Below are 12414 nucleotides of genomic sequence, written 5' to 3' on the forward strand. Positions count from 1 at the left end.
AGTGCAAGTAGTCCGGGACGGAGGGAGTATTATACTTCATACTTCACTAAATTCACAGAATCATAATTTTCTTCAATCTCGTATCGAAATGTCTCAACTATATTATGAGACTAGAGAATAATTAAACTTGTTGATTTTGATAATTAGATGAGTCAATGTAATATCCTGACATTGATCTCGTAGTTTATACACGGTGTAAGGGAGACTGTTCAGTTATATATTTACTTGCGACCAAAGGTATATTCACTATTTGATTTTTTTTAAAGCTCCGTCCATTACCTCTCCACCTAATTAATATAAATTGTACTATGTATCTAGTAATTATCTATATCATATTTACCCCTATAACTAATTTAACCCTGGCCAAATTTCATTTTGACTAATCTCAATTTATTTGTATCATTTTAAAAGGCGAGTTCACATAAAATTGTTGTGATCATTTCAATTTTAAAAAAATAGTTCCAAATTCCAACAACCTTCTTTGTTGAAGAAGCCGACACCTAACCTTCTGAAAAACTTGTTTGACAACTCCGTTTTAGATTTCACCAACCAAATTAAATAAACATAAATAAATAAATAAATAAATAAATACAACTAAAAAATAAAAAGGGAAAAGAAAGATTTTCACCTACCAAACTCTCCTTCTATAAAAAGCCATTCTACATTTCAGCATTTTGCAGACATCTCTCTCTCTCTTCCTCACTCGCTCTCACACATTTCCCCCAAAACACACACTAACAGAGCGAGAGCAAAAAATCTCCGATCAAAAAAAGATTTAACAATGTCTGCTTTGCCGAACACCGCTGCCTTCTCCTCCAAATCCGCCATCCAATCCCAAGCTCTCCTCCCCGGCGTCTCCCATTCCCCCTCATTCTCCTGCGCCCCGTCCTCCACCGCCGCCCGCCGCCACATCTCCGCCGTGCATGCGGCGGAGCCGGCGAAGGCCCCCGTGGTGGCGGCGAAGGCGGCGGCGGCGACTTCCTCCTCCGCCAAGTGGACACCGGAGACCTGGAAGACGAAGAACGCTCTGCAGCTCCCCGAGTACCCCGATACGGCGGAGCTGGAGTCGGTGCTCGACACCATGGCGGCGTACCCGCCGCTGGTGTTCGCCGGAGAGGTGCGGAGCCTCGAGGAGCGTCTCGCCGAGGCGGCTGTTGGAAAGGCCTTCCTGCTCCAGGGCGGAGACTGCGCTGAGAGCTTCAAGGAATTCAGTGCTAACAACATTCGTGATACCTTCAGGATTCTTCTCCAGATGAGCGTCGTCCTCTCCTTCGGAGGTCAATTGCCGGTTATCAAGGTATGAATCTGTTAATTGAGTCGATTTTTTTAATGGAATCTATGATTGACGATTCGATTTCGAATAATTGTGTTTAGATCTGAAGTAGTTACATCAGTAGCTAGCGAAGCGATGATCGTAAAAAAATGAGTGTATTCTCCAGATTTTAAGGCCGATTTTTTATTGATTCAATGCACATAAGCTAGCAATTTGGGGATTTCAGTGTTTTCATGCAAACATTCTATTCGAATAAAAGTCTGAAACAGAATCGGTGATTTAGGTTGCTAGTAGAGCCCATTCTGTTTGGGGATTTGGTATAATTCATTATTGGTTTGACGTTCATTTGCTTTAACTGAGTATAACAAGCCATTAATATATAGATTTTGTCATTCCATGCCTTCTTGTTTTAGGAGTTAAAGTTATTGAGGATTCAAATTTCCAGATTCTGCTTAATCAACAGTGACTGACAATTTTGTTTATGGTTTTCAATAGGTTGGGAGGATGGCTGGGCAGTTTGCCAAACCAAGATCGGACCCTATGGAGGAAAAGGATGGAGTGAAGCTGCCTAGCTACAAGGGTGATAACATCAACGGTGATGCCTTCACTGAGAAATCAAGAATCCCGGATCCTAACAGGATGATCAGGGCCTACTGCCAGTCTGCGTCGACCCTTAACCTTCTCAGGGCATTTGCCACCGGAGGTTACGCTGCAATGCAGAGAGTTACTCAGTGGAATCTTGATTTTGTCGAGAACAGCGAACAGGGCGACAGGTGTGTGGCATTGAAACGATCAGAGTTCTATAGTTTGATCTCGTCTTGTAATTTTTTAAATGATACACTATTTTGTCCTTTCAAGTTGCTAAAAGTCCATGTTTGAATTGTTCAATAGGTATCAAGAACTGGCTCACCGGGTTGATGAAGCCCTGGGGTTCATGGAGGCTGCTGGACTCACAATCGACCACCCTGTGATGTCAACAACTGAGTTCTGGACTTCCCATGAGTGTCTGCTGCTTCCTTATGAACAGGCGCTCACCCGTAAAGACTCAACCTCTGGTCTCTACTACGGCTGCTCAGCCCACATGCTCTGGGTCGGTGAACGTACCAGGCAGCTCGACGGTGCACACGTTGAATTCTTGAGAGGAGTCTCTAACCCTCTCGGTATCAAGGTAGCAATCTTTAACACACAGTTATAGAAGTAATTCTGAGTTACCAATTCTCAATCAATTTAGGCAACAAGCTTAGATATCTACTGAATCCATTTTGCAGGTGAGCCAGAAGATGGACCCGAAGGAACTTACTAAACTCATCGACATCTTGAACCCAACCAACAAGCCTGGAAGAATTACTGTCATTGTCAGAATGGGCGCTGAGAATATGAGAGTCAAGCTTCCTCATTTGGTGAGGGCAGTCCGTGGAGCCGGCCAAATTGTAACCTGGGTATGCGACCCTATGCATGGAAACACCATCAAGGCACCTTGCGGACTCAAAACCCGTCCTTTTGATGCAATCTTGGTATGTTCGCTTTCTTTCCTCGTCGTCTTATGCAAATACCATAATATTTTGTTGACATCAACATTAGTCAATAGTGCCTTGAAGAAAGCGTGTAAGGTTTCTTTTCAAGGATTCTACCAATTTAGACTATGTCAATTGATAGAATGGTTGAATCGTTAAAAAAATTAGTGTTTACTTAAAATATCTTGAGCTACTACGTCTTTTAAGCGCGTAGTTGAGTTGAGGTAGTTGAACTATATAATTAGGTGCGTGCCATTATTTGAGCTGTTGCTTTCTTCATTTTGCCACATGAATTATTTAAATCTAAGTAGGCCATCCTTGACAAGTTGCTTATGCTAAGAATATTCTCGTCGTTGAATATTTTAACCCCGGGTGTCTCATCGTCTTCCTATCTAGATCTGCACTGTAATAAATTATCACTCGAGTTCAAATTACTTATCGAGCTTCACTAAATGCAGGCCGAGGTGAGGGCATTCTTCGACGTTCACGAGCAAGAAGGCAGCCACGCCGGTGGAATCCATTTGGAGATGACTGGACAGAATGTGACGGAGTGCATTGGAGGATCACGGACTGTGACATTCGACGATCTGAGCTCGCGCTACCACACCCACTGCGACCCGAGACTGAACGCGTCGCAGTCGCTGGAGCTGGCCTTCATTGTTTCGGAGAGGTTAAGGAAGAAGAGGATGGCATCTCACAGTCTCCTGTCCTAGATTTTGAATGTGAATCCGCCGAAAAAGCCCAGATAAAAAAATTATAACAACCTGCTCACCTACTCAAAATATGTTTGTTTCTGTTGTAGAAGTCATGTGGAATTTATGTTTCTTTTGTGAACTTACACTGATTTTCTGAATTATTATTGAATAAGTCATTTGGTTGCCTTCATTCTTGTGGTCCCTCTTCATATCGTGTGTCCCCTAAATTGTATTTTTCGCCTTCTAAACAATGTCAAATGACCAAAATCTATTGTCCATCAATGACTTCGATTTTGAATTTATAAAACAAATGCAAGCTGTTATGCACCATGGTGTCCAAAGGAGAGAGCCTCCTGGAGGATCAGAAGCGCAACGACAACGTCAACGACTTGCCGATGTATACACGTGCCGTAGTAGCTGTTACGAGTGTTCTTCCGAGCATCCGGGAGGGAGTCCTTTCCGGCAATCTTACAACTCATCTGATGGAGAAAGTCGCCAAAGCAAGTAATCTGGCTTCCCAAGCGCTGTCGGAGTTGAAGAAGGGTGCAATGTTTTATAAACAGGTGAGATGGGGTAGTCAAGAGGGGATGCTCGTGGGATTCATCACTGCCCTGTTGCTTCTTGTACTTGTACTCAACCCAGAGATCAGAGTGGGTAAAGCCACCATGGAGATTGTGCTGAGCATGGTGGTGCAAACCATCATCGGTGTTGCGTCGCCATTCGTGGATTCATGGGCGAAAGAAAGAATCAAACACCGGGAAAACAGCGGAAATACATGTGAGTTGATGGTCAAAATAGTGTCTTACATTGAGCATGTTCTGAAGGTAAGAATTTCATCATTCCCTTTCTTCCGTGAATTTTTAATTAATTTGAATTAATCTCTTTCATGCATGAAGATGCACTGGAACGACCATGATGGCCTGGGATGATGGAGAAGGATTAACGAAAATATATTGTGGACAGTGGTGTATCCATCTTAGAACAAGGGGTACAAATGTACCCCAAATTAGAATACTAATACCTTGTACTGATGTACTTTTATTAAAAGGCTTCTTTGGTCAAGTGGTTATGCTCCCAATTTTCAAAGCCTAGGCTCTAAGTTCAGTTCATATCCTCATAGTTGCTTAACTCATTTATTTTATTTTGATTTCCACATCTTTTTTTTCTTCGTTCTTTGATCTCTATACCTTTTTTTCTCAATTCTTTTATGTTTTGATTTCTATATCTTTTTTTCAATTCTTTTATTCTAACAATTAAAGTTACTATATCATTTTACTTATTTCAAATCTTTTTCTGTTTTGTTTTGTTAATACAATTTGTTTACTTTTATTCATGTTTTATTTTATTCAAACAATTAAAAGTTTTATAGCCTTTTACTTCTTTAAAATAATTGATTTACCTTTTTTGTTTAGTTTTATTTAAACAAATGAAAGAATAGATGTATTTTTTTTGCTAAAACAATCGAAATAATAAGTTTATACACTTCTTAATCAAATTCTCAAATAATAAAAAAATTACTTATAAACTATTTTATCAATTGTGTAGAAATTATATTCATATCTATATGAAACATTTATAACTAATAAAATATCTATATTTTTTTATTTTCTAAAATAATAGACATTTTGCTTGAATTATTTATGTTCACAAAGTTCACTTCTTAAAACTAGTACTTATCTTATAAAAAGTGATTAAAACTTTATTCAAATATTTTATGTCCAAAAGATTTATCTCTCCTTATATTTGTGTCTATACAAGACATTTGTATTTAAGACAATAAAAAAGATTGTTTGGATGTTTTTTGGTACAATTGAATTCAAAATCCTTGATACGCCACTTGGATAGTGGATATTTGAAGTTTTAATTGTATGAAGTTCTAATTATTAGTATGAAAATAACTTGATTATTATGTAATGAACGAATGCAATTTTAGTAGTAATTTATTAGTTTCATGTGAAATTACTCAAATGCCTCTTCTTCTCTTCTCGTCTTCTCCACGCTGTCCCTCACCAAGATTTAAGCAGTTTGCTTTTCTACATAATAAATAATTTACTGTTCAATTAAGCAACAATTCCCAATTTTTGAGAAGCATGGATGATTAATCCCTAATCGCAAACAGAGAGAAAAAAATGGCAGTCTCTTTTCGATCCATCTTCACAAACAAGAATCCCATCTCTTCCCTAATCCCTTTCTCACCGACCCATTTCCCAAAACCCCCAATTTCGCCATTTCCACCCCTAAATTCACGACCCCATCTCCCCAATTACGCGTTCTTGACATGCCAATCCCCCGTTTCCCCCCTCAGAAAGGCCACCGCCTCTTTCAATTTCGACGATCTTCTTTCCAATCTTGAATTCTTGAGCCTAACTATCTCGGCTGCGGTTTCGTTGTATGCAGCAGTGAGCTACGGCTTGCAAAAGGGGGCGGTTCTTTGGTGGTTTAGGAGCAAGGTTTTTGTGTGGCAGTGTGTGGTGTTGGTGGCGAGCGTCGTGGTTGGGGCGGTGATACGGCGGCGGCAGTGGCGGAGGGCGTGCGGGCCCGGGTTCTCGAAGGGGGCTAATTTGTTGAGGAGAGTGGAGAAATTGGAGGAGGATTTGCGCAGCTCGGCGTCCCTCATTCGGGCTCTGTCGAGGCAGCTTGAGAAGCTCGGTGTTCGGGTTCGGGCCGCCCGGAAATCTCTGAAAGAACCGATCTTTGAGGTGATGTTGGTTGTGTGTTTCTTGTGGACATTTTGTTTTAGGAGAATTTGGATGAGAATTATGTGTTTATTTATAGATATGGTGAAGTTTTCGTTTCTTAATAGCTTGCATTTTGTGAAATGATTAGTTATCTTTTATTGAATTGGGTATTGTTTAGTTGCTGTATGTATATATGACTGTATGAGATTGGATGATATAAGGATTGGAAAAAAAGGAAAATGAATGAATCAGTTTTGGTGTGTTTAGGATGAGGATTGAGGATACACAAAGGCATGTTGCTCGTTGGAGTTTTTTCGTCTAGTTGATGGCGAATAGGTCTGGCGTATGCCTAGTTTTTTTTAGGAGGAGAAGGTTTGCTCAATGGTTTCTCAATGCCATAACCTAGCATGCTCTTTCTTCTCTTTATATGTAAAGGAGAATTGCGAATTTGCTTGAAAAGAATCAAGAAGGATACAGCCTTGAGGTTGTAGGACTTGCTTTCAAGTTTGACATGAGTGCTTCATATATTCATCATTCAAAATTGCAAAATTGATACAGGCCACTGCTGTTTCTTGTTAGGGATCGAACGGTAGGGAAGCGAATGTTGGAGTAGGTGCTGGTTGTTGAACAAATCTTATTGGTTCTTGGTCATTTTGGGAGTCGGATTACTGACAGGAAATGTCTAATTTAGTGTTATGAAGTTTGTGTCGGAATAAGAAGCTTACAATGACTTTGTTCAATCAGCCTGAGAGTATGAAAAGCACTATAGGATCCTAAACTATTTAAGATGGGTTGATTAGAACATGTTTTGTGATGCCTTTCACCTTTATTGAAAAGCCCCAGCAACTTTCCGTTTCATATTTATATGAGGTGCTCAACTGCTCATAACGTACACCATTTTCTGGATCGTGTGGAGTGGTTTAGCAGCATTGCTTGTGCTTTGATGGACTCTGGAAGTTTCTAACTTCTGTTTTTTTTTTCTTTTTCCATTTTCAATCTCAGACTGCAGCGTTGGCACGGAAGAACTCTGAGGTCACCCGAGCATTGGCAGCACGTGAAGACGTTTTGGAGAAGGAACTCGGGGAGATTCACACTGTTCTGCTAGCTATGCAGGTACTGCAAATCAATATTTACCATCTCCGCTTGTGCTACATCGATATCTTGAAACTTGTCACTATTCATTTTCCTTTCAATCCTGAATTTCATGTAGGAACAACAAGAGAAAGTGCTGAACCTCATCCTTGCTACTGGAAAAGCTAGGAATCTGTTGAATAGCAAACCTACACAAACTATCGACCCGAACAAACCAGAGGCTTCAAACTCATCATCAATGGCCGGCGAACAAAACACAGAAATAAGCAACAAACTCGAGAATCTGGATGTTGCAAACGCGAGCCAATAAGCACAGAGCCTCGTCTGAATCTATGGTTTTGTTTTTTGATAGTCGAAAGAAAATTGATGAGATCATGTTGTTGTAACTGGACATAGGGAGCTAATAGCCCTATGTTTAGTATGTTTGTTGTAACATTTCATCAAAATATAAATGAAATGCAGCATCAAATTTTCATAGTAGTCAATATTATTGATTTGATTATTGCAGAAAAGTAGGAATAAGCAACTGATTCTTATTTCATTAGGCCAAATAGTTCCTTACACATTTATACCTTGCAAAGCTCACACACTTGGATGTATTACAAAGCGCACACATTCAAAGCTGCCAGACTAACATGACATGTATCACAAAGCAGAAGATGCAGATACCAACTTAGGGAGACTGGGGCCAATCATAACCAGTATCCGCAACGTTTATGTCATAGTAAAACCACATCCCAACGTCCTCTACAGGGAGTTCGTCTTCCCAGAAATCGTTCTCCAGCATCTCGTTGTACTCATCATCCACGTCGTCTGCAAAGTCCCAAGGCAGGTACCCGGAAGAACTCGAGTTATCTGAACAATTATCCCAGCCATTCATATCATAGAAATCCACAACAAGGGGTCCAACAACCTTCAGATTAGGGAATCTCTTCACCAACTTTTCATCCAGCTTCACCTGCCAGCATCCTCGTATATCCAGCAACTCGAGCTCTTTGCAGTTTTCGATAATCTTGACTACGCTTGGTGTTTCTACGAGCAAGTAGGCAATCTCTAGATGCTTCAGTTTTGGCATTGTGGCAGCGATGGCTAGGGCTTCGTCGTCTTGGGAAAGCTTGTCGATCACCTCCAGCGGATGCATTACCCTTCGCAAAGTGGTGAGGGATTTACAGTGCTTCCCAGCTGCTTCGAGGGCTTGAGCTCCTATGTTGCCGCAGTAACTCAAATCGAGGGAAGTCAGACATGATAGCTTTGGGGCAGCCCTCTCCATTACTGAATTGTTCATGTGGCTTCCGGGCAGGTGCAACGTTTTTAGAGATTGAGCACTTGAAACCAAGGTGAATCATATAAGACAATTTTGAAAAGGTATAATATGACAAATAATGTGACAAGACAACAGTGGACACATTATGCAACATGATATTGATACCATATGTACTAAAAGACATCCTAATCAAACATCACATACCGCCTAGCAAAGGAGCGCTTATGGTATTAGAATTATTCTACTTAAGCATATCCCCCTCTTAATACATCTAATAACAATGCAAGAGCTGCAATCTATGCAAAATGCCAAACTTTAATGGATGACACGAACAAACACCAAATCAAATCACAAGTCCATTTGAATCATTTGAAGGTCAATGCACAAATTTGGCATCATCCACTTATTCTCACTGCATTTTCACCTTATTACGAGCAAGTTATACATTACTCAAACAAAAAAAAAAGATACGAAGAAAGCACAACTAATACTTACTGATTAACTATGAAGAAAATGTTTTGGTCACTGGAAACACCAGAAACACTGAGCTTCCTGAGCGAGCCACAGCTTCTTGAAACGAGCAACTGAAGCATCCGTTCAACGAGTTCAGTCTCATGAGTCCTGCTCCACTCAACAATGTCTATCTCTTGCCAACAATACGGCCCAGACACCGCTTTTCCCCAAGACTTGCAGACTCTTGGCACCACAGTTAGCAGCTCAACAAGAGACAGTTTTTTGAATATCAGCCCAAGTGCATCCGGTATCAATTCGTCCCATTTCGGAAAATCACACGCCTCGTCCATTCTATCTCAACCCTCTAAACAAACTGCTTAAAATCAAGACTTTGCAATATAATCTAGATCAATTCAAAGGAAATGTTCCTAACAGTGACAACATAAAGAAATGCAATGAGAAATGTTGTGAAACAAGACACTTAATTGATGAAGAAGCATTATTAAATAACCACAACACTGATACTCTTTCCCTTCATTATTTTCAAGGAGAGGTTCACCAACATATCAAATCAAGCAGCAAGATGAAAATCTTGTACCAGAATTTTCCAATTGAATTCATGGAAGCAATGATAAAGACCACTAGATGAAGGGACCAGCTCTACTGAATGGTGCAGCAGCAGGTAAGGAATAATAAATACACAATAAATGCAAAGCCCCAGATTTAAACGGAAAACGGAACAGATGCGATGAACAATACAAGGACGTCAGAGTCCAAATCCAGCTCCCAGATTTGCAAGCAAAAACAAAACTGATAAATCCCAATATGAATCAAAACAGCACACATCAAATTAGGGAAGAAAAGTAGCTGCCCCCACATCATAAGATGGCCTCAACAATTTTCCAGAAATGGATCGAAAATCCAAAATCAGAAATTTATAATTTCCCACATAAATAAATGGCCTTAATTTGCAGCGCGGATGGGAAAGCTCAAATCTTGGCAGCCTTGTATCAATCACGTTTAATTAGACAGAGAAAGATTATTAATTTACCTTGTAATTGGAAGCGATTGAGCACAATCTGGATCTATGAAAGCATGCTGTTTGGTTTATCCACGAAATTGGAGAAGAGGAGAGGAGAGGAGAGGAGAGGAGAGAGGGGGGGAGGGAGAAGGAAAGCAACACAGCTAAAACAAGTGAATACAAACAAAAGCAGATTCGATATTGGTATAACTAAGCTTCTCTCTCTAGAAATCTCTCTCTTAATTTTGGATATTTGTGACGTAAATTTGTGACTAATAAATAGGAATAATAAGTTTGCTTCTTTTGAAAAATGGCAATTTGTATTTAATGAAAAGTATAATCCTCGTAAAAGGAGATGACATGAGATAAAATAAGTACTTTGGTTAAATTTGATAAAGTAGAATTCTAGAAGAATAAAAAACTATGGTTTTATACTTTTATTTCATGCTCAAGAATTTTTACTTTATTACTATTATTTATTTATTTATTCTGAAGAGGAATGATATATTTACATTATTCCTCTTTTTTATTTATTTTAGAGATGGATTTACTTCAATGAAAAGAATAATATTCATAAAAAGAAATAATTGAATTATAAATTATGAGTTACTAGTAGTAAAAGGGTATATCAATTTTTATAGACGAAATCAGATGTTACTTCTTATTTAGAATTGGATGAATTAGGAAAATGGTGTAGAATGGGAAATTGGAGTAAATTAGTGTTTGTTACAAACCGAGTAAGAGTGTTTTAAAGAAATTTTTTTATATATAGTATACTAGTATATATTTTGGAATTATTGAAAGTTGCTTATCCACTAATTTCATTAGTGAATCATCCTTACTAGTCCATCCATCTTTCAAATGACGGATATGGAATCACTTAGTTTTGTTTTTCTAATATATTGTTAAAATGATCAACTATGTATTATGATAGTGTTGAAAGTAATATTATTAATTATATCTATGGTAAATGGGTTAAATAGTCTCTGTTTTAATATGTAGTTTTCTGTTTTTTGTCGTTTGTGATTATCAGATATTTTCTTTGATTGCATTATTCGTTAAAATTGGGGCGTTATTTGGATATGTTAGAATTAAATGTATACTAACTGAGGACATGGATACAACGACAATAAGAAAATTTATTGAGATTTTGTATGTTGTTCGTTAATGCGTTATTTGTCGTTTTTTGTTTATACTAACTGAAGACGTGGATCTAATTACAATACATAAAACCCGAAAATTTATTGTGATGACGAGAGATTTTATTTGTTGTTGGTTTATGCGTTATTTGTCATGCCTAGTTTTGTCGATGTACTTTTGATCTACTTTCAGCATTTGCATTGATTGAGCCGGTGTGGTTGTTTAATTCTTTATTTTGTTTTTATTATTTTCTCTAGTTAGGGTGATTATTTAGTTAGATTTGATTAGATTTGTACACTTACTTGGCTAGAAAAAATTCAGTAGACCTGACATACCACCATGGAATGCTAATGTGGTATGTCCTACCAATAAGATTTTGACAACTAAATATATACATAGCTCACAACTCCACCTATAAGTATACGGAAATTTTGGTGTTCCATATATAACTCAAATATCTATACTTACATGCATTAATTACCTATATTGAATGCATTTAAATCTTTCACATCAAATAAGATTGTGGGAAAAAAATTACACATGTATATATACATCACCAATTTATATGGTGGGAAGTAATTTTTATTACTAACATAAAACAGTTTCATAAATAAAATATTTAAATAATAGTTCAAATTTAAAGTCATCAAATAACTCTTGAAACTATTTTGTTTCGGAAAATGTTTTATGTACTAACTATCAAATAATTTTTATATGATTAAACTTTATGGTTGGTGATCAATTTGAGTATATTAGTTTTATTTATTTATATTATATATTTGATTCCTATTTACTAGTATAACAATCGTTCACTCTATTTTGTTTATAGTGTTTTTATGGTATATTGACAAAATTTTAATATATTAAAAATATTTTTTTGGTTCAACTTAATTTTGTTAACTACTAATTTTATATTTTAGCATAGAATATAAATATTATCAAATTAACGTGCCATGGAAAAATAAAATAATAATTAGTACTATATTATTATTCATATAGATAATTTATTATGCACAGCACTAAGACAAAAAAAAACAATCCCATTAAATATTATACTATATGCAATGCTAGCAATAAAATATAACTTTCCACCATGTAAATTGGTGATAACTATATACGTATGTTAATTTTTATCCGCAATCTTTATTTAATGTGAAAGATTTAAGTGTATTAAATATTGCGGAATTAATGTGAGTATATATAAATATGTGTTATGTATGGGACACGAAAATTTTTCTATATCTGTGGAGCCACGTGTGTTTATAGCCGGAGATGTGGGCCATA

At 37.6% G+C, this 12414-nt stretch overlaps 4 protein-coding genes across 8 annotated transcripts; 3 read left to right on the plus strand and 1 right to left on the minus strand.

Moving 5' to 3' along the window:
* The first annotated feature begins 665 nt into the window (after positions 1 to 665).
* LOC121785114 (phospho-2-dehydro-3-deoxyheptonate aldolase 2, chloroplastic-like) lies at positions 666 to 3672 on the plus strand. Its single transcript, XM_042183476.1, has 5 exons — positions 666 to 1297; positions 1769 to 2046; positions 2165 to 2441; positions 2542 to 2787; positions 3246 to 3672. The coding sequence occupies exons 1-5, from the start codon at positions 782 to 784 to the stop codon at positions 3498 to 3500; spliced, it is 1572 nt and encodes a 523-aa protein (XP_042039410.1). The 5' UTR covers positions 666 to 781; the 3' UTR covers positions 3501 to 3672.
* Positions 3673 to 3811: 139 nt separating this feature from the next.
* On the plus strand, positions 3812 to 4544 carry LOC121785116. 2 transcript variants are annotated; one of them, XM_042183477.1, is made up of 2 exons: positions 3812 to 4306; positions 4379 to 4544. In XM_042183477.1, exons 1-2 carry the CDS (start codon positions 3812 to 3814, stop codon positions 4409 to 4411), a joined length of 528 nt encoding a protein of 175 aa, XP_042039411.1. In that variant the 3' UTR covers positions 4412 to 4544. The 2 variants fall into 2 exon arrangements, with proteins under 2 accessions (XP_042039411.1, XP_042039412.1); XM_042183478.1 differs by having other exon boundaries at positions 3812 to 4259.
* Positions 4545 to 5481: 937 nt separating this feature from the next.
* Positions 5482 to 7737, plus strand: LOC121784932. The gene is made up of 3 exons (XM_042183210.1): positions 5482 to 6181; positions 7163 to 7273; positions 7371 to 7737. Exons 1-3 carry the CDS (start codon positions 5612 to 5614, stop codon positions 7560 to 7562), a joined length of 873 nt encoding a protein of 290 aa, XP_042039144.1. The 5' UTR covers positions 5482 to 5611; the 3' UTR covers positions 7563 to 7737.
* A 28-nt stretch (positions 7738 to 7765) lies between these two features.
* LOC121784931 (F-box protein FBW2-like) lies at positions 7766 to 10223 on the minus strand. Of its 4 annotated transcripts, none has more exons than XM_042183207.1 (3): positions 10021 to 10223; positions 9012 to 9333; positions 7766 to 8577 (listed from the first exon to the last, which is right to left on the minus strand). In XM_042183207.1, the coding sequence occupies exons 2-3, from the start codon at positions 9317 to 9319 to the stop codon at positions 7926 to 7928; spliced, it is 960 nt and encodes a 319-aa protein (XP_042039141.1). In that variant the 5' UTR covers positions 9320 to 9333; positions 10021 to 10223; the 3' UTR covers positions 7766 to 7925. The 4 variants fall into 4 exon arrangements, with proteins under 4 accessions (XP_042039141.1, XP_042039140.1, XP_042039142.1 ...); XM_042183206.1 differs by having other exon boundaries at positions 9012 to 9342; XM_042183208.1 differs by having other exon boundaries at positions 9012 to 9358.
* Positions 10224 to 12414: the final 2191 nt, after the last annotated feature.

Source organism: Salvia splendens, chromosome 21, assembly GCF_004379255.2.
Source record: "Salvia splendens isolate huo1 chromosome 21, SspV2, whole genome shotgun sequence".
NCBI lineage: Eukaryota > Viridiplantae > Streptophyta > Magnoliopsida > Lamiales > Lamiaceae > Salvia > Salvia splendens.

Bases quoted from the DNA above. Each gene is read 5' to 3' on its own strand.
- LOC121784932 (XM_042183210.1), top strand. From the start codon at position 5,612: ATGGCAGTCTCTTTTCGATCCATCTTCACAAACAAGAATCCCATCTCT. The intron at 6,182-7,162 runs GTGATGTTGGTT...TTTCAATCTCAG, and splicing joins TGAAAGAACCGATCTTTGAG to ACTGCAGCGTTGGCACGGAA. The intron at 7,274-7,370 runs GTACTGCAAATC...AATTTCATGTAG, and splicing joins CTGTTCTGCTAGCTATGCAG to GAACAACAAGAGAAAGTGCT.
- LOC121785114 (XM_042183476.1), top strand. From the start codon at position 782: ATGTCTGCTTTGCCGAACACCGCTGCCTTCTCCTCCAAATCCGCCATC. The intron at 2,047-2,164 runs GTGTGTGGCATT...ATTGTTCAATAG, and splicing joins AACAGCGAACAGGGCGACAG to GTATCAAGAACTGGCTCACC. The intron at 2,788-3,245 runs GTATGTTCGCTT...CACTAAATGCAG, and splicing joins GTCCTTTTGATGCAATCTTG to GCCGAGGTGAGGGCATTCTT.
- LOC121785116 (XM_042183477.1), top strand. From the start codon at position 3,812: ATGGTGTCCAAAGGAGAGAGCCTCCTGGAGGATCAGAAGCGCAACGAC. The intron at 4,307-4,378 runs GTAAGAATTTCA...TCATGCATGAAG, and splicing joins ACATTGAGCATGTTCTGAAG to ATGCACTGGAACGACCATGA.
- LOC121784931 (XM_042183207.1), bottom strand. From the start codon at position 9,319: ATGGACGAGGCGTGTGATTTTCCGAAATGGGACGAATTGATACCGGAT. The intron at 8,578-9,011 runs GTAAGTATTAGT...CTTGGTTTCAAG, and splicing joins ATTTTCTTCATAGTTAATCA to TGCTCAATCTCTAAAAACGT.